At 30.7% G+C, this 23,154-nt stretch overlaps 1 protein-coding gene across 5 annotated transcripts in view; it reads right to left on the bottom strand.

Annotated features, from left to right (window-relative positions):
* Positions 1-431: 431 nt before the first annotated feature.
* The window catches only part of LOC113511506 (uncharacterized), a 114,331-nt gene continuing 91,608 nt past the window's right edge, over positions 432-23,154 (bottom strand). For all 5 annotated transcript variants that reach the window (XM_052902018.1, XM_052902014.1, XM_052902015.1 and 2 more), the window contains exons 8-11: positions 7,281-7,392; positions 4,729-4,831; positions 2,029-2,215; positions 432-1,573 (exon numbers count right to left, since the gene is read on the bottom strand). In XM_052902018.1, the coding sequence (XP_052757978.1) occupies positions 828-1,573; positions 2,029-2,215; positions 4,729-4,831; positions 7,281-7,392 (1,148 nt within the window). In that variant the 3' untranslated portion in view covers positions 432-827. The remainder of the gene's footprint in view (positions 1,574-2,028; positions 2,216-4,728; positions 4,832-7,280; positions 7,393-23,154) is intronic.

Genomic DNA, 23,154 nt, shown 5'->3' with positions numbered 1-23,154 from the left:
TTCAAATTATTATTACTTGTTTCATTGTTCAGTATGTACTCTCGTTTGCCACTTTCTACTGATTTACTTTGCCTTGACTACTGATTGATATTCTATTCCTATAATAGGGGAATTATACCATTATCATTATGCTGATTCGATGACTTAGCATATACCAATGCCAATATAATGTACAAGATGTCATTTGTTACTTGGAACATATTTCGAGTTATCTTTCTTTATATTGTTGTACTTTTCTTATAACTTTTAATATACTTTGATCTTTTAAACTCAATATGTTGTAATTCAATACTATGATATTATATTACCATTCAAAGTAGTAATAATAGCATATAACATAATTTTGTAATTAATTTTCTGAAAGAAAATAAACTTTTCATATCAATCTACAACTTTTATTTTAAGGTAACAACTTGAATAAAAGACATTCGAGTATGCAATAACTGTACTTATTTTTGCTTATAAAATACTAAAGTTACAATACATTAAAACTAACTTAACTAAGTAATATCACATATCACCAGCGACAATTTTCACAGATAGAAAATTATATAAAACATTTTTGGCAAGCAGTTTAACTATAATAATCACAGACATGTAGGTCAACATTATTAATTACAGTTTCATCATTTTAGTAAATAAATACTAACATAATCTCGATATAAATACAAAGAAACATAAGTACGGTCCAATAAATAAATGAGTAACAGTTTGAAAATGCATTATTAAAATAAATACATTGTTGTAAGTACAAATTCGACAAAATTAATTCAACGCAGTAATCTCAATAAATTAAACTAAATTAATAATTTCGAGTTTGTTATAAATTACATTGCACTATTCAGTTTTAATACCCAAACACTACATAATAATATAAGTCCAAATAAACAATTTGAAGAACTAGATGAGGATGTTGAATTCAAAACAACTACAGGCCACCAATGTGTTATAGATATATATGAGTTTTCATCCTTTGGTTTTTCAGTAGTGGCATGTTCTAACATGTTATCTGGCATATAATTTCCACACCTAGGAAAAGCAGGCGGGACTGGAGGCATATCGTTATGATCACCAACTTTAAATACTAAAGCCATTCCAATCTCAACATGGAATTCAATGTGACAATGGAATAACCAATATCCAGGATTATCTGCTTTAAATCTGATGACTGTGTAACCTCCATCAGGTACTGTAACTGTATCTTTTATTGGTGCATTTTTAAGGTTTCTTTTCAATAAGCCAGCTTTATCAAATGCTTTCACTTCTTCTATTGTCGTCTCATTGGCCAATCGTCTCATACCGACTACCCTAAAGCTATGTCCATGTAAATGGAAAGGATGATTGGCATCGAACGTTACTCCCTCATCAAGGATAATAATTTCAACAACGGAATTTAATCTGACGGACAATACATGAGAACATTCACAGTAACCTTCCTTACAGTTGTCGTCAATGCTAGACGAATTGCAGAAGTTTTCTGGTGATGGTCTACTAATGAGTAATGGACTCGAAGGCATTTTCATACTGATGTGATTAAGTTGAGGAGTGTACAGACGATTGGTTTTCAGCGGTACTGTGAAATGAAGATTCTATTAATATTTTATATTTCCGTTTTAAATTATTTGATATAGTAAACCAGTTTAGAATCCAAATTAAAAAATAGCAAACTACAAACTTAATAATACCACGAATATTATAAATTATAGTGTGATGTCCATGAAATTTCTTATCAATTGTAGACTGTAATTCTAGTATTACAGATTACGATAGATGTTTTACCCAATATAGTATCAGCTTTTACAATTCTTATAAAAGTTTTTAAACTGGAAAATTATGATAATGCTTTTAAACAATTATTTATATTATTGTTTCATAATATATATCTATCGTAGGTCTTATCGTTTCCCATTCAGATAACATTTGAAAGACAAAATTAACATCATACAATTCAACGTCAAAGTTATTTCATATGGCAAGTCATATAAAAAAATACATAAATTTTAATATAGTCTGAATGAGTCTGTTTACCTTGATAATATCCATAGTAAGGTGACTTGTGGAAATGCGAATTATTCTTGGCATAGAAATCGTACGCTACATAAAATTGATAATCAGCTACTTCTTTTAATGAGTCATCGTAACCCGCAAGTGACTTCATCTCTGCTACACTTATAGTTTCATTTTCTTCTTCTCCTTTATTCAAAGCGTTTAGTTGCTGAAATAATATAAATTGATTTGATTAATTAATTTAAACACGATCCAATTATTTTTGTTTTATCCCCATTAGTAGCATTACCAACCAAATACATTTGTTCCTACATATAATGAAAACCATAAATGCTTCAAACATAAATGCTTGTGAAAACCTATTAGTGGCTTATTTTGTGATCCTAAACTATATATTTTTGCTCTAGTGTAGCCCTAGTTCTCCTATGAATAAATAAATAATTTAATATTTTTGCTCAAAAATTGTCATAGTTTATCTATACGTATAAGATTTCGCTACTAAATTCGAGAACATTCCTCATGTTCTAATCATCGCACATATCAAGCGCTCCTGATAGTACCTGGCAGTAAGCCAGACGTTGATATTCCCTACTAGCGGGTGCTTTGGTTACGCTATTTGATTTAAGAACGTGTCTATTTAATGGGATAGAAATCTGATGGCCACGTAAATGCTTGCGGGTATTTATTCGTATATAATTTAAATTATCTACAATAAAATAAAACGGTGTCAACTGGAGATTTCTATTTCATTCGCTACTAACTTTTACCCGCAGCTTCGTCCGTTGACCGGGATGTTTTTGATAACCTGAATAAAAAGTAACCTATGTCCTCCTCCATTCTTATTGTACGTGTATGACAAATATCATGGCTATGGGTTAAGCCACTAAATGTTACTTTCACATTAATTATATAGTAATGATTCAAAGTTCTTTAAAAATAGAAATGCTAATTTCATATTTTAGTATTTCGAGTAATTATAAGTACTATATCTAACAAATAAATCATTAATCCACCTGGAACATTTAACTCTGTTTTGCTTAAGAGCGTTCATACAAAAGCTTACAGAAATGTAGCAACGTCGGAATTGTTTGTTAATTATCAACGAAAAAAACAACAACGTAAATATTTTTAATTGATTTATTATTTATAAAGTGCTCTGCTTATGAAATATAACTAAATAAATAAGAATTTTCATAACAAAAAGTATTTACAAAATTCCGAAGCAAAATATGAAATTGGTGCGAAATATTTACTGGTATAATTATATCGACGTAAATTACATCAACGTATTCGTTGATTAACATCTTAATCCACTATCGTAGAACTTTGAAAATCGACCAGAAATATTGAAAATTGTTCAATTGTTTATAAAAGTGTCAACGGCGCATTTATCTGCATAATTGCGACGTTGCGTCACTGCTATAACTTTCGGTATGAACGTCTTTAAGTTCTTATAGTTAATATTATATACTCGTATGATTATTATGATACCAACCACATTAGCAATATATATATATATATATATATATATATATATATATATATATATATATATATATATATATATATATATATATACATATATATACATTTCTGTGTATGAAGCATTGGCAGGCGTATATACCAAAATGTTATAGCTTTATCGACAAAACATAATCCCGTAACTTATCAGAGTCAGATACCTAAACATCGGGATACTTTTACGATCAACAAGGGTGCATGAGAATATGGCACACCACACTATGCTGTGTAGGACCGATATATTTTATGGTGTTGGCAAACGACTCGCGTGATAGTGTCCTTTCGTTTTTACTAATCTAGGGGTGTCATTGGATGGTGTTTTATATACGAGTAATATTTTTATCTGTTATACCAAAACAATGTTGTTCGTATTCATTATTATTTATGAGGTAGGGTTGTCAAAATATTCGCAGTACTTAAACTTTTATACTTAGATATTATTATTACAGAAAAACAAAATATTTAAAAAATATTATTATACTAGTTTTTTGTCCACTACTTTGTAGATTTCAAAAGTAAGAATACCAATGAAATAGATAACTTCTAGATATCGTATCAAAATAAAACATGTACCAGTTTTTTTTTTTTAAATTAGAGCTTTAGGGGCACAAATGTGAAAGTTTAATTTATTTGGTAAAACGGTTTTTACATGATGGAAGAAACATACATACATACAGATAAAATTTTTAAAAATTATTATTTTGACTACTGTTGCTTTTACTAAGACCCCTTCATATTAATTCATCTTTTTTATTTTTTTTTTATTTATAAGTAAGGTCATGTGGAAGTTTGTAAAAATTAATGGACTTTAATAAAAAAAATTGGTATATTTAGATACGGGCCTAATCCGAGTTTCGAATATTATCACAATTCTAAATACGAATATATTAAAATTTCCAAAATTTTGAATAATGATTTTCTGAAAATTTAATACTTTTTATACTACGAGTAGTTGTAACCAAGCCTTAGAATACAACCTACTCATGTATTAAAATTTTATTCAAATCCGTCCAGTTATTAATGCATGAAGAAATAACAAACAACAATCCATCCTCACAAACTTTCATGTTTATTTGTATAGCAATAGCAACATAAATGTAGATTTCTTTTTAAAAATTCACAATCGATAATGGGTAGACAAAAACCATTTAGGATTCACTGTCGAAAGTACATTTTTATATTAAAAATATATATACTTACTAATCCGTCGTTGTGGAGCTCCTCCCACGTCGGGTCTCCTTCCGGTTCCATCTCCATCGCCCCTTCGTAATGAAGTACCGCCACTTGTTTTGCTTTTGTGAATCTGTTTACATAGAGACATGTCATTAAAACGCGTCTCCAGTGCCAATAGGAAAAGCAGGAATGTCACAATTTTATTTCATACTATCACATCTATTATTATTAAGAAACGGGCTTTTTTAGGGAACAAAATCTGTGACACTGCGACCTTTCCATGATCTTTTGTACTCGTCCTTTTATTTTAAAGTTTCCTGCTAATTTTTATTAGTGATAGGAATTTTAAGATGTTTTTTGTAGATATGTTTTTCATCTCTTTCAGATATATAGTGTATTTTCCGAAGAAGATATACCGTTTACGTATGAGTGATACAGTTACAAATTAAATGCTGTGGCATCTTTTCCCCTACGGGATGTCTTAAGAGCGTTCATACCCGTACTTTAGCTCACCGAAATGTGACAACATCATAATTATGCGTCAAGTTTCAAAAACAATCGAACACTTTTTATATTTCGCATCGATTATATAACAAGTGTTCTGTTAGTGAAGCTGTTTCTAAAAGTTTGACTTTTGTTAGCAAAAATGTATTTGAAAAATTCTGAATCGAAATAAAAAGTGCAAAATTCCTAGTGGTAGTTCGTTTCTGAATGGTATATTAACACATCATTTATCACTGTATGTTTGTTCATAAAACGTACTTATTAAATGATTGGAATATAAATTTAAAAAATCCAGTAGCTTAAACTGGATACTGGTTAAAAGCGAATATTAATTATTTTCTCCCATTTCCTGTAACGGGATGGCTGTTTATCAATTTCAAAATTTTCCCAGTATTTGAATTGAATAACAACAAGCTGGTCCAATAGATGTTTTTATTGCATCGAAATAGCCTTCTGTAGGCCCGGAGTAAATTTCATTTTACATACAAACTCCGGCAAATGTTTGAGAATTCACAAAAATATTTGTCTGCGGAAATTCAATCCGACCTTTATTATAAAGCCATGTTTATTTAGAACGAAAATATCATAACATTTATTAGTAAAGTGCCTTCTGCAATGCGATTTTGTCGACGTGATCGGGATATGATTACTAGTCGAGATAAAAATTTGTCTATATTCTTCTCCATCCTATATAGTACGTGTATACCAAATTTCATAGTGAACAAACAAACAAACTTACTTTCACATTTATGATGTTAGTAAGGAATGTAAGCAAATTACAATAAACAATGCTTGTTTATTAGCATTGGCTATGAGAGAAAGAATAAAGATAGCCAATCGGCTGACAAATCACCAGGAATATTCTATAATAAGTTATTTTTTAATAAAATCAGCTTTATCACAAGTTAATTATATTCATAATTTAAGATATTGATGCATAAAAAAGATAATTATTTTTATTTCTGTTAATTTTAATTGTAAAATTATGTGTTCAACTTTATTGTATAAATATTAATTTCCCCGTAATACTAAAGGGGATTGGGAGTGTGGCCCCTTAACATAGGTTACATATTAACCTATTTAGAAGCCCAGTTTTTAAACCATAACTACTGTACCCATTTAAATTTATAATATTAACATTTGCAGTATAATTTATGAAACTACAGTTATGTTTTTACGAAATAAATCTCCATTTCATTTCATTTCAAATGTAGGAAGAAATTGTTTAGAAATTAACATAAGACCAACTTGAATGTAAAGCATATCATTTGCAAAAAATATAATCAAGGCAATTGATGAAAATATCACATTATTTAAATATACACGTAAAAAAATAACATCAATTAAGAACAATAATCGAAACTTTAATTATAAATAACAGGCAATTTCATTATTACAAAATTAAAAAAAAAAGCAATACGAGTAAGAAAGAATAAAAACTATAAATTGAAAAAGTATTATTTTAATTAATTTACGAATATAATTAATGACGACATATCGTGATCATTATCATCATTTCGGATATTATCTGTCTACTGGTGCTGACGATGTCTCGCAACATATTAAATAAATTATATTGATTATTGTCACAAAATTGTACACCGCTCTACCCGCTTACATTGATGCTCCTGTACATTTTGGGTTTGCTGAAAAAGGACTTTTTAAAAATTAAACACGACTTTGTACATTTGAGTACCTTTATCATATTTTTATTTATTTTTTGTTATGCAATTTAGAATGGCAAACAAGCTGACAACGCACTTGATGGAAAGCGGTAACTGTCGCCTATAGACATGAGCAGTACCATGGACATAACAGAGCATACCGTTTCGCCCATGATACCTCCGATGCGTTGCTATGTATATTAAGTGTGTACAATAAAGTATTAAATAAATAAATAAATATTATATAAAAATATCCCTTTTCTTACATTTGGCTATCAAAATATCAAAGTAAATCTGTGTAACCAGATATTCGTGAAAAAATACGTACTAATATTATTTACCTATTAATATTTTGCTATATAACCTTCTTCTTTTTATGTCACGTAAATCGTTTGTAAGTCACACACTTACCGTTCATCGCAGTCCATAAGACCACGGAATCGAATCCAGTAATTATCAATCTCATTGTTGGCATCAAGTACAAAGTCATAGCGCTCTCCAGCGTAGGTCACCAAGGAGGTTGCTGTAACAAAAAGAAAACGTTAAAGCGGAATATTTTGACAATCATGTAGTACAGATATTAGAAGAAAATTCTGCAAAATAATTCACACACATATGCCAGTAACTTATAATTGTCATAAAATTATACTTTAATATAAATTAACAATACTACCTGTACACATTAGATTATTATTATTATATTATATATATATATATATAAGTATAAATAATACTCGTAATCATAATTAATACATTTATTGTACACTATATAATACCAATAGAAGGATTACTCAATTTAGAGAATAGAACAACTACACTACTAACATATAATAGATTTGCCTATTTTTCTTCATTTCCCTTGTACCTTGTCAAGGCATAAAGGAAAACTAATTAAATTGTGTTCCACGAAAAAATCTATTTCAGTTATGGTTATTTTGATTTAAAAATAAACTAAACCGATTTTGATAACATTTCTAAGAGAGCAATCTGTGAATATGTCCTTATAAATAAAAAAGAATTTTTCAAATCAGTTTACAACTTATGAGGATACAGAGTTATGAGGTAATAAACATTAAAAAAACACAACCTAATTAAGACCCTCCTTTTTTAAAATCGGTTGAAAATAGTCAAAGGGGACGTAGCTAATATAGCACAGCCCAATGCATATTTTCAGTTCATTACTTTACTTTAAATCATTTATTTTTATTGTATTGCTCAAAAATAATGATTTTGCACTTTGTTATTTAAAAAATAAACAACAGCTATGTGGCAATTTTGTAATAGAGCAAGAGGAATATTTTATCTCTTTCGCACATATTGAAAACTCCAAAGTGAATTTCTTTGTTGGCACAGGCAATGTTTATTATTCATAAGCCTGACAGACCGTAAGTTTTTCTTCTCTCAGTTCTCACATATTCAATTTTCCGGCAAAAAGTCTGCAAGCCCCATTTCAAAGGGTCAAAGGAATAAACAGTTTTTTTGCGAACATAACATAGGTCTACTCCTTAAAGTCTTTTGTATAATTTAACAGTCTAACTATTAGGTAACAGATGTTTTACGGAGTTTTTTTTTGTATAACCCTTATGTAACCTTTAGTATTCTCGCCCGATTAAATATTACGTCTAATATTATATCAACTACCTTATACCATTCACATTAGGTTTATAAATAATATTACTATTTTTATTTTATGGACGATAATAAAACGAATAGAATGCTTCTATAGACGACGAAATATTTCTTTACAAATTTTTGCGCCAAAAAAAAAACAAAAACTATTGATTTATTTAATTTCCTTGTACATGTACAAAAGAACACCTACAGGATTTCTTTCTAGTCAACAGTAAGGCAAATAAAAAGTTAGGTGGGTCAGTGGTGATAATTTAAAATAATCTTTTATTATATTAAAATCACAAAAAAAAAATTACTTCAATTGTGACAAAACCAGTTATTTTGATTTAAACCCCAAACTACCGGACCGATTTTCATAAAAATTCTATGAAACTAATCTGTGAATATATTTGTATATGTTTTGATATGACAAATGACAGAATTATGAGATAACAAACACAAAAATAGTCGCTTGATTATATATATATATATATATATATATATATATATATATATATATATATATATATATATATATATATATTATAGTACGTATACGTATATGTTTAGAGTACCTAATTGTTTATTTACAAGATTTTACCTCACAACAGGTATTATCTATTATTGTTTTTTATTTAGTAAAATTTTAAATCTATTAGCCGAAGTAGGAATTACTAGTAATTCCTACTTCGGCTGCGTTTTCCGGGTATATTAATTGACCGGAACAAATAGTAACCTACGTCCATTACCATGCCTCTATAGTACGTTTGTACCTCAAGATGTAACAAACTCACTTCCACATTTGTAATACTAGTAACAATTTATCTTACTAATCAATACATCACCAATTACACAAACAAGAACAATACACTTTCTATGTGTGTGTATGTGTATGTGTGTGTGTGTGTGTGTACAGTATCTTTTGTATGTACTTACAAAGTATTTGAAATAAGTAGACACGTAAAACATGTTTATTCAGAGTACACCTTGAAACGTTTGATATCTGACATCAGTTTATTTTGCGAAGCTATTGGGAGTAAATTGAATTTTGGAACTGTGGAAGATACGAGAAAGGGCGGGAAATAGATCGTAAGCTTTTCGAGATCATTGGATGGCTGATCGTATCTTTTCCTGATGCTGATCTATTTTTTCTTTTTTACATTTCGAGGGAGAAAGAGATATTTAACTATTTATAACAAAACTTCTTTAAAATACTAAGAAATACGATTATTAGATGATGGAATTTAAAAAACCTGTTTTATCCCAATCAGGATACGATTCGATTCGTACCCGAAGCGATGGGTTACTCTACCAATTAAAATGTACCAGTCCGTCAATATTACGCCCTCTGTGTAAAAGACCTATTGAACTTGACGGATTAATACGAATTAAATCATATTATGATTCATATAATGCAGCAATTTGACCTCCCAAAAGGTGACAAGAAATGAGGAAAGAAAAATACAAGAAATAAGTTAATCACAAAAACAAAACAAGGGCCGATTTTATCGCTAAAACCTACCCTTAGGCATCATTTAAATTTTAAAATGAGAGTATTGCAGTACTCCATCCATCGAACCGAAACACAAATAACGCAAACATAGAAATAAGAAAGAGGTAGAGGTAGAGATACCTAATCTGTCGCCTTCTTCACAAAGTCTCCTTATTGTTAATGAGAGGGAGACTTTGTACAAAAGTCCTCTGCTTGGGTATATCTGTTCCATTAGTAATTTTGCCGTAACGCAGTTGTGTTTACATAACTGTATATTGTTTTTAAAGGTGAGATTGGCAGTGAATTTACAGGCATAACACCTTAGTCCTTAAGAATGGCAACACGTGAAGAATATTATGGGCGACATAGTATACTGTTATGTCCATGATACTGTTCGTATCTAAGACAACCGTTACCACTTTCCATACAAAAAATAGCTTAAATCATCAGAAAATTCACGTGGCATAAAATGTACATTAGGTTAAATTACTAATCGATGGTATGGGAAGGAAGGAACTGGATAATGACATGAACAGACAAATGCAATATACTCTATCAAGTCCATGGTGCTTTCTTATCATCGCCATTTCCCATCAAACAGTACGCCCTTTTAAGTTGCATAAAAATGGGCAATGGCTACCTTTTTCTACCTTTTTAAAATGAGTTTCAGAACACAGTTTCGAAAATAAACGAATTTGTGTCTTTAACAAAATTATTACCACAAAGAACCTCGGTGAAATGTAAAAAACTTTTTCAAGTAGTTACGACCTCTTAGCGGAGAGGAAAGTTCTGGCGGTAGAAAATATAAATTGCAATATACAGAGGATGAAGCGTATCTTATATTTTACGCTTATTTTTGTATAATAATATAAGCGAATAAATATAAAAATTATATATTCAATTTATATATTAGACATGTATCAGATAAAGTTTTTACTATCTTTAAGAATTATAAATTCGGAACTGAGTCCGTTTATTTGTTTGTATGTACTTATGTTTCGATTAGGCGCCTTAATAACTCAACTAATCGACATCAGATTTAGAGTATACGAAATATTTGGGATGGAAAATAAACGGTGATGGGTAATCTTCATTTATTTTCCATTCCAAATATTCAAACGTCCATCCCAATAGATTGACAAAGATAATGTCAAAAACATAATTTTGGGTATGGTGTACATGATACAGGATAGGCAATTAAGACGCTATAAGGCAATAAACACTTAATTGAGATTGTGGTTCAGAAAAAAGTTACTGATAATTATAATTATTAATTATAATTATTAATTATGTTTATTAATTAAATTTGTTATTAAATTTAATTTAATTATAATTTAATTAAATACATTAATCAAGGCAAAACCAGTTATTCTAATTTAAAAATTAAACTAGTGAAGCCATTTTGAAAAAAATGAATTTCAGATGAAAAAATTGTTTAAATATTTTTTAACTAACGATGATATGAGGTAACAAACGTAGAAAAAATACAACCAAAATAAGTACTTCCTTCTTTTTGAAGTCCGTTGATAACATATTAATATTAATAATAGGAATAATAAAGGACAGTTTATACATAAGAAATAAATAAAAGAAAGGGGCCGCCTGTGAACCATATATAAACACTCAGGTTATGGGATAAGTTCTCTGTCGTAGTTTTTTCTAGAGACTACAGCATGGGGTACTTCAAAAAAAAGATAAATATATTTTTTCAAGGTCGGCACCGCGCGCGTAATGCCCCTGAGATTACAGGCATTCATGGGCTACGATAACTTACCATCAGGTTGGCCGTATGTTTGTTTGTCACCTCAGTGGCATAAAAAATTATTCTACTGAAAAAGTAACAAACATCTAAAGCATCAACAAACTTTGACAATAATGTTAAATGCAAACGAAGCCACTAGCACAGCTAATGTTGACCAAAATCAGTTGAAAATTATTATCAGAGCAACGACTCTGCAAGCGAATAAACTCTTTAAGGGCCATTAAACCGGCAACGAATTCGTTCATTAGTTCACCCCGACTTGATTACTGTAACAGTGTCAACAACTTTCATTCGTCTAATTAAAAATGCTTTAAAATACATTCAATTAGATCATCCATTCGTTATGTATGGACTAAAACGAGTTATTTTAATTAAAAAACTAAACTGTAAAGCTAAACACGATATCGTTTATGACAAGTATTATTCTTGGTAAATTGTTATATAGTCTTATAGTCATTCATATCAGCGCTTAACTGTCTACTGCTGAACATAAACCTCCCTCGTAGGGGGTTTTGCCTGTAGTTGCCACGCTTGGTAGGCGGATTGTAAACCGCAGTTAGGCTTTAGAGATGTTTTAAGAGGGACGCTGCTGCACATCCCTCGGCCTCCTTATTCGACTCTTACGACACCCACGGGAAAGGAAGACGTGGCCTATTCTATGCGGGGACCTGTACATTCTGTATACAATTTACTGAAATACAAGTACATTCTGTCCAACGAACTTGTACAAGAAGAACGAATTTGTACAAGAAGAGTATCAGTAAGAGAATAATCTCTTACTGATACTCTTCTTGTACAAATTCATATATGTTTTTACAAATAATATACACTCACAGATATATAAATTTAAGAATAGTCAAGATATTTAATTGTCTGAAATAAGATGCACAACTGTCTGTTTGTTTATGTCTATAATAGTACTGGTACATTTTGTTAACACCTAAATATTTCATCCCAATAAGTTCAGTTGTTCCAAAAATAATGTATAAAGCAAGTTGCTATCCAACTGCTTTTGTACTTGCTAACAAAGTATTGTGTAACTCCCCGAGTAGATACAGTCACGTGCAATAATTTATAAATATTTGACATTATATTATTACTATTAAATTTACTACAAAGTTTCTATAATCACCTTTCAGCTTCATTATGACACTTGCTCGACACAAATTTTAGTTCAGTCTAATACTAGAAATTATTATTATTATTCCACGGTCCACTGCTGAACATAAGCCTTCCCCATAAGGGTCGTTTTGCCAGTAGTTGCCACGCTTGGCAGGCGGATTGGCAATCGCAGTTAGAATTTTAGAAATTTTTTAAGAGGAACGCTGCTGCCCATCCCTCGCCCTCCTTTATGACACCCACAAGAAAGGATGCGGTGACCTATTCCATTCTGGGGCACACATGACGAATTTATACTAAAAATAATTATATAAAAAATACCAACGAACAAAATAAAAATGATATAAAACGATATACCTAGTTATAAATTAAGATTTTGTTCCGTAATATTTAAATACAAAAAAATAATTACTTCAGTTGTGACAAAATCAGTTGTTTTAATTTAAAAACTACAGATCCGATTTTGAATAAATTTCTATAGGACTAATCTGTAAGCATATTCTATCAGACAAAAAAATAACTTGAGAACGTCCTTATTTTTGTAGTTGGTTGAAAATAAAAACAGCAGATTTCACTGGCGACAAAATTAATATAGAACGAACATGACAGTAAACCCTATCTTTAAAATAATATAATTTTCAAAATTAGAACATAGAGACTTTAATAATACAGCAGGCTAATATAAGCACTTACAAAGAGAATAAGATTTTTAGAAGTGACTTAAGAAATAAAATGCAAAGAACCTAAGTAAACTGTATAAAGGCGTTTAAAAATAGACTTAATGAAAATAAGCATTTCTATTAACATTCTCTATTTTCGCGCGTGATCTTAGAATTAAAGTATTTCTTGAACATATTACGTTTTATTCGCAGCTTACAGATGTAGGTCAGGCGTAGGTTATATTTTTATGTCCTAATGTAATGGAATATTAAGTTTAATCCTGTAATATCACTTTAGACTGTCGCTCGTTGGAAACTCAGCTCTTGTACAATCCTTTCTGTGATTTCAACATTTACGATCGTAGCAATAAAGTGGCATTAAAGTTGTATTGACGTTAACGTCCTCTTAAAAGTATATGACTTAGAAATCATATTGTAAGGGGTACTTTATGTATTAAAGTTAGAACAATTATATAAGTATCTAGTATTCAGCGAACTACTAATGAAATATAGAGACATGCTGATGGTCCAGTAGGAATAAAATGAACTATCAGTGTGGTTCATATTTGTTCCTACTTATATATTTATTTAACATTTTATTACACCAACATTACAGAATTTGTTGAAGAATTTTCGATAAGTATATTTTTTTTTATGCAACTTAGAATGGCAAACATGCTGACGGCTCACCTGATGTAATGTGGTAACCGTCGCCTATAGATATGAGCAGTACCATGGACATAACAGAGTATACTGTTTCGCCCATGACACCCCCATGCGTTGCCATTCCTGAGGACTCAGGTGTTATTCCTCTGTACCCTGTAAATTCACGCCATATCCCACCCTTCAAACCGAAACATAGCCATGCAAACACAACTGCTTCACGGTAGAAACATGAAATAATGTAGTACAAAAGGCGGTATTATTGCTCAGCAATCTCTTCCAGATAACCTTTGTTGTAGTTAGTTATCTTAATTGTTTAGTTAGTAACCTAAGTTTTTATTCGCGACTTCGTCTGCGTGACCGGGACAAATTCACTGACCGTCAACTCTTCTTCACTATAAAGCTTATTAAGCACGACACAGACGCCATCTATGTTTATAAATTAATGGCCTCTTAAAACATCATCAAAAGCTTAACTGCAATTGCCAACCCACCTGCCAAGCGTGGCAACTACTGACAAAACTCTCCATATATATATTATATTATCGTTAATAAAAAAGTACACATAAATAAATTACTTTTTTTAATTGCTAATAGTAATACTTCTGAATAAATTAATAGGACAGAAATTGCGCACCCATCCATCTTATTATACGACCCGCCGTAAGTATTCCTAAGAAACCCATTCGATGTGTCACCACAAACTCTAATAATTCACCAACTTAAGCGGCCCTGTATGTATGAACTAAGTAACATTAACGTCTTCTGATTCTTATGTTCTATGTAATAGATGTGAAAATCGTATGCACAATATTTTGTTAAGTTTATTAAAGCGCTACTACTAATTACTTAATATGCTCATTATACAAGTACTTAGTATGACTTCTTGTAGTTTTGGCTTGTACCTCTCTCGCCTTGCGACAACTATATCTTACCAAATATATAGCTATCTGTGTATAAAGAAGCTTACATGTCTGCGCATATTTCATGCACTACACTACTTATTGGAGGGAAAGGGATTGTTAGCAATGGAGTTTCACAGCCCCTAGCAATATGCCCTATTAGTTCGACCTCCACGTGGTTCCCCCTGGAAACCATCGTGAACAATTCTTGTTGAATTCGTCACGATGGGCTAAATAACCTGCTTCATCCTCACCTATCATCCTTCACTGGTGCGCCACCGGTGTATACCGATAGCGCGAGTGGGGTTACCATTCCATTATCACCCATTAAAAAAACACTACTTATTGGAGGGGACGGGGTTGTTAGTAATACGGACTACCAGTCTCATTGCTAGTAATACACCCTATCAGGTCTACCTCCACATGATCCTCCTGGAAACCATCGTGTCGAATTCCAGATGAGATAATTCCAGATTGCACCACGGTTGGCTAACTGACCTGCCTTTTTATATTCACCTATCGTCCCTCACTGGTGCTCCGCCAACGTATACCGATAGCACAGGCGGCGTTACCATTTCATTGCCATCCATTAAAAAAACACTAGGCATATTATAATAATATGCCTAGTGTTTTTTTTTTTTTTAATAGGAGTATATACTTATTACATAAGAAATCTGAATATTTCAAAATTACTAACTAAATTACTCAATAGTTACGTACTACACAACTATATCGTCATAGTCGTAGAATACTGACGGATCTGACAAATATTACTAATATAGATCCGTCAGTATTCTACGACTATGACGATATGCACGTATCCTAGTCACATGGACGAAGTCGTGAGTAATAACTAGTATATCCATACTAATATGAAAATGAGTTTGTTTGTTACCTTAACGGCTTAATCAATCACTATATCATTTGGTATACACGTATTAATATGGGATGAAAAAGGATGTAGGCTACTTTTTATCCACACATCCTGATCACGTGGACGAAGCCGCAGATAAAAACCAGAAGGCGCACTATGAAATGTTTTCCGAAATTTCGGAGCCAAACGATACAGAAATTTGATGTTAAAATTACATAAGACATGCCGTTTGGAAATATTAAAATAGTGTTAAAATATTATTTCTTTTGACTTTTAGGATAGGATGTATGACGAACGAAATGTCAAACTCCATTTATTAGTCCAATTTTGGTATAAACAAAAACACTAAATTAAGTTCGAAATTTCGGAATTTCATTTCATAGTAGACCCGCAGTATATAACAAAAAAATCAATATTTGAATTCAAACGAACAATTTGACTCGAATACGATTCGTGTAACTGTCTAAATACAAGTATGTAGATAGTACTGAAGTTGTTTCTTTTTTAAAGTACCGTTAGAAAATGTTTGTAAATGCCATTCAATTGAAAACTACTAGTTTTCCCACTAAACGATTTGAATTTCCCGAATAGAATTGGTGAAGTTGGTCGTACGAAGCGAACAGTTCCAATGTAAAATACCGACAAACTAAAAACTGGCTGCGGTCTGAACAGAATATAGAGTACTTAGTCACATAATCAGTTTAAAATGAAGTTTGCAATATTGTAATGAATTTAGAACACATTCTCATTGGTATGGCTGATATCGGCATCACTCCGATATCTATATTTTTTTTATGGATGATAATAGTATGGTAACCCCGTCTGCGCTATTGGTATACATTGGCGGGGCACCAATGAGGGATGACAGATGAAGATGAAAGTAGGTCAGTTAGCCCATCCTGACGAATTAAACTAGAATTAGTCACGATGGTTTCCAGGGGGAACCACGTGGAGGTCGACCTGAGAGCTATATTGCTAGTAATAGGGCTATTTAACTCAATTACTAACAATCCCTTTCCCCCCCAATATCTATATATTAGGTTCCACTAAATATAGACCGGAAAAAGATCATTACCCGTTTCAACATCGACCACACCTATATATGTATTTATAAATATCGCCCAATCCAATCAGATATCGGTATAAAATGAATACAGATATGCGACTGGTGAGACAATATTTGATACGCAACTTATGGTTTATAAAACCCAATATAGGTCAGGGCGGTATTGACATTACCCAATTTTTAAAGCAACTTAGAGTGGCAAACAAGTTGCCGGGCCACCTGATGGAAAATGATAACCGTCGCCTATAGACATGCTTATTGTCGGATAATTATATTCATATCGATATTATAAATTGGATAAGCGATATTTAATATATTCGTTATTGAGCCTGTATATAGATATTATAACTACAATGTATAGATATTGCTATATATTGCACCTCACTCTCGTGAGCGGTTGCTGGAACAAGTTAAAATTACGTTGCGAATTTTTCGAATGTATTCAAATTTTAAGCGACTTTCTAATAGAGGAAGTTCCAAATTTGTTTATATTTTTGTATTCATATATTACACGATTATATTATTAATTCTAAATGATAATTTATTATTATTTGTTCAAATCACTTTCTGGACTGGTGAAAAAAAAATATTAATTAGATGGAGCTCTGTAAAAAAATACGACTTCTTATTTTAAAATAATTAAAAGATACCAATGAATGACGAAATATTTCACTAATAATAGACTAGCTTTTTGCCCGCTATTTCGTACGGTTGTGTTTCAGAAATAGGAAGAAAACATTTCAGATGGCGTATCAAAATAAATAACATAATTTTAAGTTAGACCTTCAGAAATATTACTGTGAAAAAAGCATTCAATTTGGTGCATTTCTTTTTGCAACATACAGACAAACAGATAGACAAAATTTCTAAAAACTTACTTTGACTTCCATTACCCTTATTGAGACTCCTCATATCTATTTCTCTTAAATATCTCTCATATACAGATATCGTTTAGTTACAATTTTATTATATTATTATATTTATTATATATTAGTAGGATTTAAAACATATTTTGAATTTAGAACACATACAAATATAGCTGTTTGATAGCTGAAACACGAGTGGGACAATGGTATCCAAAAAGACTTTTGTAATAGTTTGTAGTTAAGCCATGTTTTGTAAACCGTCCATAGCTCCGATAGACATTTCCAAATTCAAATTTGCTGTTCAAAATTTTTATCTAGTTTGCAACGATATACCCCAGCTAAAATTTCAGCTAACATTCAACAAACGTCTGGCTAACGGATTCAGTAGCTCTTTGATCCTTCCTGCGAATTTGAATATGTAAATTTGGGATGAGCACGGGTAAAGCTGCCCAACTAAACGCTTTAGTCTCTTATATTTTTTTTATATAAGGGTGTTCTTGTATTAATTGCTGCGATATATTTTATTTTTAATGGTATGAAATGGAGTTGTAACTCTGTCCTTAGTACCTACTGGCAGTATACTAGTGACAGATGAGGTAGAAATACAATCGGTTGGCCTATCATGATAAATTAATTACTAGGAATTTGTTTCCAAGAGGAGCAGTGTCTAAACCTGACAAAGTATATTGCTAGCAATGGGTGGCTTTAAATTTCATATTAGAAATAATATGAATATATTAATGAATATGTTTCAATCATAAAGCAGTTGTGTTTGCATGGCTGTGTTTCGGTTTGAAGGGTGGGATATGGCGTGAATTTACTGGGTACAGAGGAATAACACCAGAGTGCTCAGGAATGGCAACGCGTGAGGGGTATTATAGGCGAAACAGTATACTTTGTTATGTCCATGGTACTGCTCATGTCTATAGGCAACGGTTACCACTTTTCATCAAGTGGGCCGTCAGCTTGTTTGCCATTCTAAGTTGTATAAAAAAAAATCAGTAGCATTATTTTTACTTTTGAGTAACACACTCATATATTCTTTTGAATAATACTTTTAAATAATTAATTTATGTCTTTCACTTTACTCACATTTTAAATTCGGGGGTGCCTCACTAGTTTCGAATTCAATATATATATATATATATATATATATATATATATATATATTGTAAATTAAACAATCAATCAATCGTAAATTTAAAAACGAAATAAGATTGTTCCACAAAAAACCCGATTTCAATTGTGGCAACACAGGTTATTTTGACTTAAAAACTAAACTGCTAAACCGATTTTGATAAAATTTCACAAAAATTTTACCTTTTACACAAAATTAATAATTTTCCTAATTAGTTTACAACTCATGGCGTTATGAAATAACAAACAAACAAATACAACTGCAATTTAAGTCTTCACTGTACAATAAAATGTTACAAATAAACATTTGAATTCTCAATTCGGTTATTTGTTTATAACATCTTCTACTTATTGAAATCTGTTGAAAATTACTTAACGGGTTAACTGACAGCTGCCTGGACCCAAAAGGATCCGCTTGTGAAAGAAGGAATGCAGCAAACATTCAATTATTTACTTCACGTTGCTTATCCTTCAAATATTTGCAAAGTAAACCGGTCCACCTAACGTCTTTTTCGATTTAAACACCTTTTCCCATGTTCGTACATAGAATTTGTTTATCTCTTTTGTGATACGTGATAAATGCAATTATATTAAACTGGCTCTCCGGCCCGGCTTCGCATGGTATTAGTATTTTTAGTAAGTAAGCAAATTTTTGATACCTTAAGTTACACTATTGTAGTTTTCGTGGAGTTATCTAATTATTATTTTTTTCAATAATATGTAGCCTAAATTACTCGCTGATAATTTAGGAGAAATAATATTTAAAATCATTTTAGTTATTCTTGTGTGTAACCATTATAAAAAAATTGGCATATGTAAAAAATAAAATCTTTTCCATTAATGATATTAATATATAAAATGAATATAATAAATAAAGAATATATAAACATATATATCTACTTATATATGTATAATATATAAACGAGTGGATATATATATTTGCACTAGAAGGCGCCGATTTCTATGCTATATAATATGTACATAATATTTATAATTGTACATTTTTATATTTATCTTGTATACATTATCTTAACGCCTAAATAACGTATTTAACGGCTTTCACGTCATAATATTTAGAGAAGGATTATAGGTATTTTTTTTAAACTCTTTCAGTCAATATATCCTGATTACTGAGACCAAAATTTGAGTACAGCCAGAGGGAGACTTTGTACAAAAGTCGATTGCTTGGGTACCTCTGTCCCATTCGTGTTTCTACCGTGAAGCAGTTGTGTTTGCATGGCTGTGTTTCGGTTTGAAGGGTGGGATATGGCGTGAGTTTACAGGGTTATAATACTGTAATACATATATACTGTAATAGATATATATATATAATATCTTTTTCACATATTCTCAATAGTTTTCTTCTAATATTATAGTGCAATCATGTTGATTGAATTTTTCGAAATGTATATAGGTACGGACGCATTTAGCTTTATTGAATTCCAATACGAGTACATGTATGTAGAGAATAGTGTTATAACCCTATCAAGAGTTGTATGAAGATTGTAATAGAATTTGAAATCTCAGTTTTATTTTTCACTAGCTTTTACCCAGGACTTCGTCTGCGTGACCGGTATAATGTTCGCAGGCCGGAATAAAAAGAAGCCTATGTCCATCTCCAGCCCATAGAGTACACATATAATAAAATTTTATGATAATTAATTGACCCACTCAGCTAGAAAGAGTTTGTATAATAAAAATAAAAAAGGGGTTATTATAATTTTTTTTAATGTTTTTCCATATTTTCTTTTAAAAAAAAAGTTATTGGAATTTCAAAGAAAATTAAAAAAAATATTGTTCTTGAGTTTTGCGCTTAGCAACACATTTTTTTAATTCAACTCTGTTTATATATGTGTGTGGTATAGCTTTACTTACGTGAATTAGAATAAAAGTATCTTATGTTAATCTAAAATGATGTAGTCTATCTGTGTAGTAAATTTCGTTCAAATCGTAAAAGCATTTTGACGTAATTAAATTATATGCGTACATCCAAAAATACTAAACTTTTACATTTATAATATTAGATAATAAATAAAGATTTACAATAGTTATAAACAATTTGGTTTAATAACACTTTAAAAGACAAGCTTTTGTAAGATGTAGTCCATTTTGAAGCCATTTTTTATTATTAAATTTAATATGATATGACAAACTTTATCGTTTTCTATTCTTCAGAGGTCTAACTTAAATAAACAAACTAATATATATTGAACGTTAAGTAAAAGCTTGTAAAAAATCTACTCAACCGATTTTAAAAATCGTTTTACCGATAAAAAGCTGTATTATCAGCAATTAATATAGGCTGTTCACTATTTTTGAAAATTCTAACTTTAATAAGTAATAAATATAGAGGGTGTACACAAATAAACATTGAGTTAATGCAAAAAGTACTCGTAAAAAAAATTTGCAAGGAAACAAGAGATAGATCTAAATATGATAAAATTTGAAGTATTATGTTTGAGGTTCATATTTTATATATAAAATCCTGTCTATATGCTAATTTGTTGTCCAATGTAAAGAAAAATAATATATAAGTTACGTTGCATCATCAAAATATTATAATTACTATAAACAAACTAACTAACGTACATTGCGAGTTAAATAAAAGCTTGCAAAAAATCCTAGATCTTCAACATTGTTATGATGAGTCATTAAACTTCATACCAGTAGCTACATAGTATATTTTATTCCAATTCTGTCTGCTACCGGATTATAGTGTTTTTACACAAATCTTTTATTACAATCTTTTGTGCTTCAGATTCTGTATTTGCGAGCAGTTGTCAGTCAAGCCAAGATGTTGGATGTCTGAAAAGTTTTGAAAGAAATTTTCAACTACCGCCGGAGATTTCATGTAATAGCGAGAATACGTTCCAGTTTTACGGACAGACGTACAGCTGTGTCATTTTTGTGTTAAGAATTTTAATTTATCATTTGATATTAGAAAATAGATACAAAATAATTAGAAGAAAAAAAGAAGAAGAATAGCTTCGTATATTCTTTTTTTATACCGCAAAAATGGAAATCAAGCGTACGTCCCGACTGATCATAAACAGTGATTGTAGCTTATGGACGCCTAGATGAACTTAAATGTCACGTGTGCGTTGTCGGCCCTGATGAAACCAGAATTTCAAAAACCCCATAATGTATTTATAGCCTCTATGGAAAACATCAGCAGCGAGCTTATTCTTAATATGAATTAGAAATACATTAAATTATATTATTTTATATATATTTGCTTTTTAGTATATTATTGTGTGTTACTAATATTACTTTCAAAATGTTTAAAAATTTTATAAACATGAAAGTGAGCTCGTTTTTTGTTGTTTAATGGCGCTTTACTGCCTGGTCAATCGTTATCAAATTTGGTATACACGTATTATTTAGGATCACCATTATCTTATCAGTCATAAACTGTGCACTGTTGAACATAAGCCTTCCTCTTGGGGTATTTTGCTAGTAGTGTACACGCTTGACACGCGGTTTAACAACTGTAGTTAAACTTTGGTGACGTTTAATTAGAGACACTGCTGCCCATCTTTCGACCATTAAATGCCCTTATTCGCGTCTTACGATCCCCAAGGAAGGAGTGGTCCATTATCCAGTATTATTTTTCATATATATATATATATATATATATATATATATATATATATATATATATATATATATATATATATATATATATAATGCATTATTGAGGATGTAAAACATTATTACTTTCCCGGTCAATCAACATACCCTGATCACGCAAATGAAATCGCGGGTAAAAGCTACTTTATTAGAATGTTTGTTAGACACTCAACCATGCATGATTGAGTTCGAACGTATTTGATTAAAATTTGCTGCACAAATGGACTACACGTATGTTTTTATTTCGACTATATACACATATTTATATACATATAATATATTTCGTCGTATCCTACGAATCCGCGTAATCCGCGATCTATTATTATATATCGAGTTTATTCAAAAAATAATATATGAAAACGGATAATGTTTACGCAATATTATATGCTTCAACATGTCTAACTCTCAGTTCAATTAATTACAATTTATTGCTCATAGGCAGGATCTTAGTTTCTTAGTCTATGATCTAGTAAAAATGTATTTAGGATTATCTATGATTCTCTC

Source organism: Galleria mellonella, unplaced genomic scaffold (genome assembly GCF_026898425.1).
Source record: "Galleria mellonella isolate WM207_F2 unplaced genomic scaffold, CSIRO_AGI_GalMel_v1 utg87, whole genome shotgun sequence".
Classification (NCBI taxonomy): Eukaryota; Metazoa; Arthropoda; class Insecta; order Lepidoptera; family Pyralidae; genus Galleria; species Galleria mellonella.
This window is presented reverse-complemented; position numbering and strand designations above follow the sequence as displayed.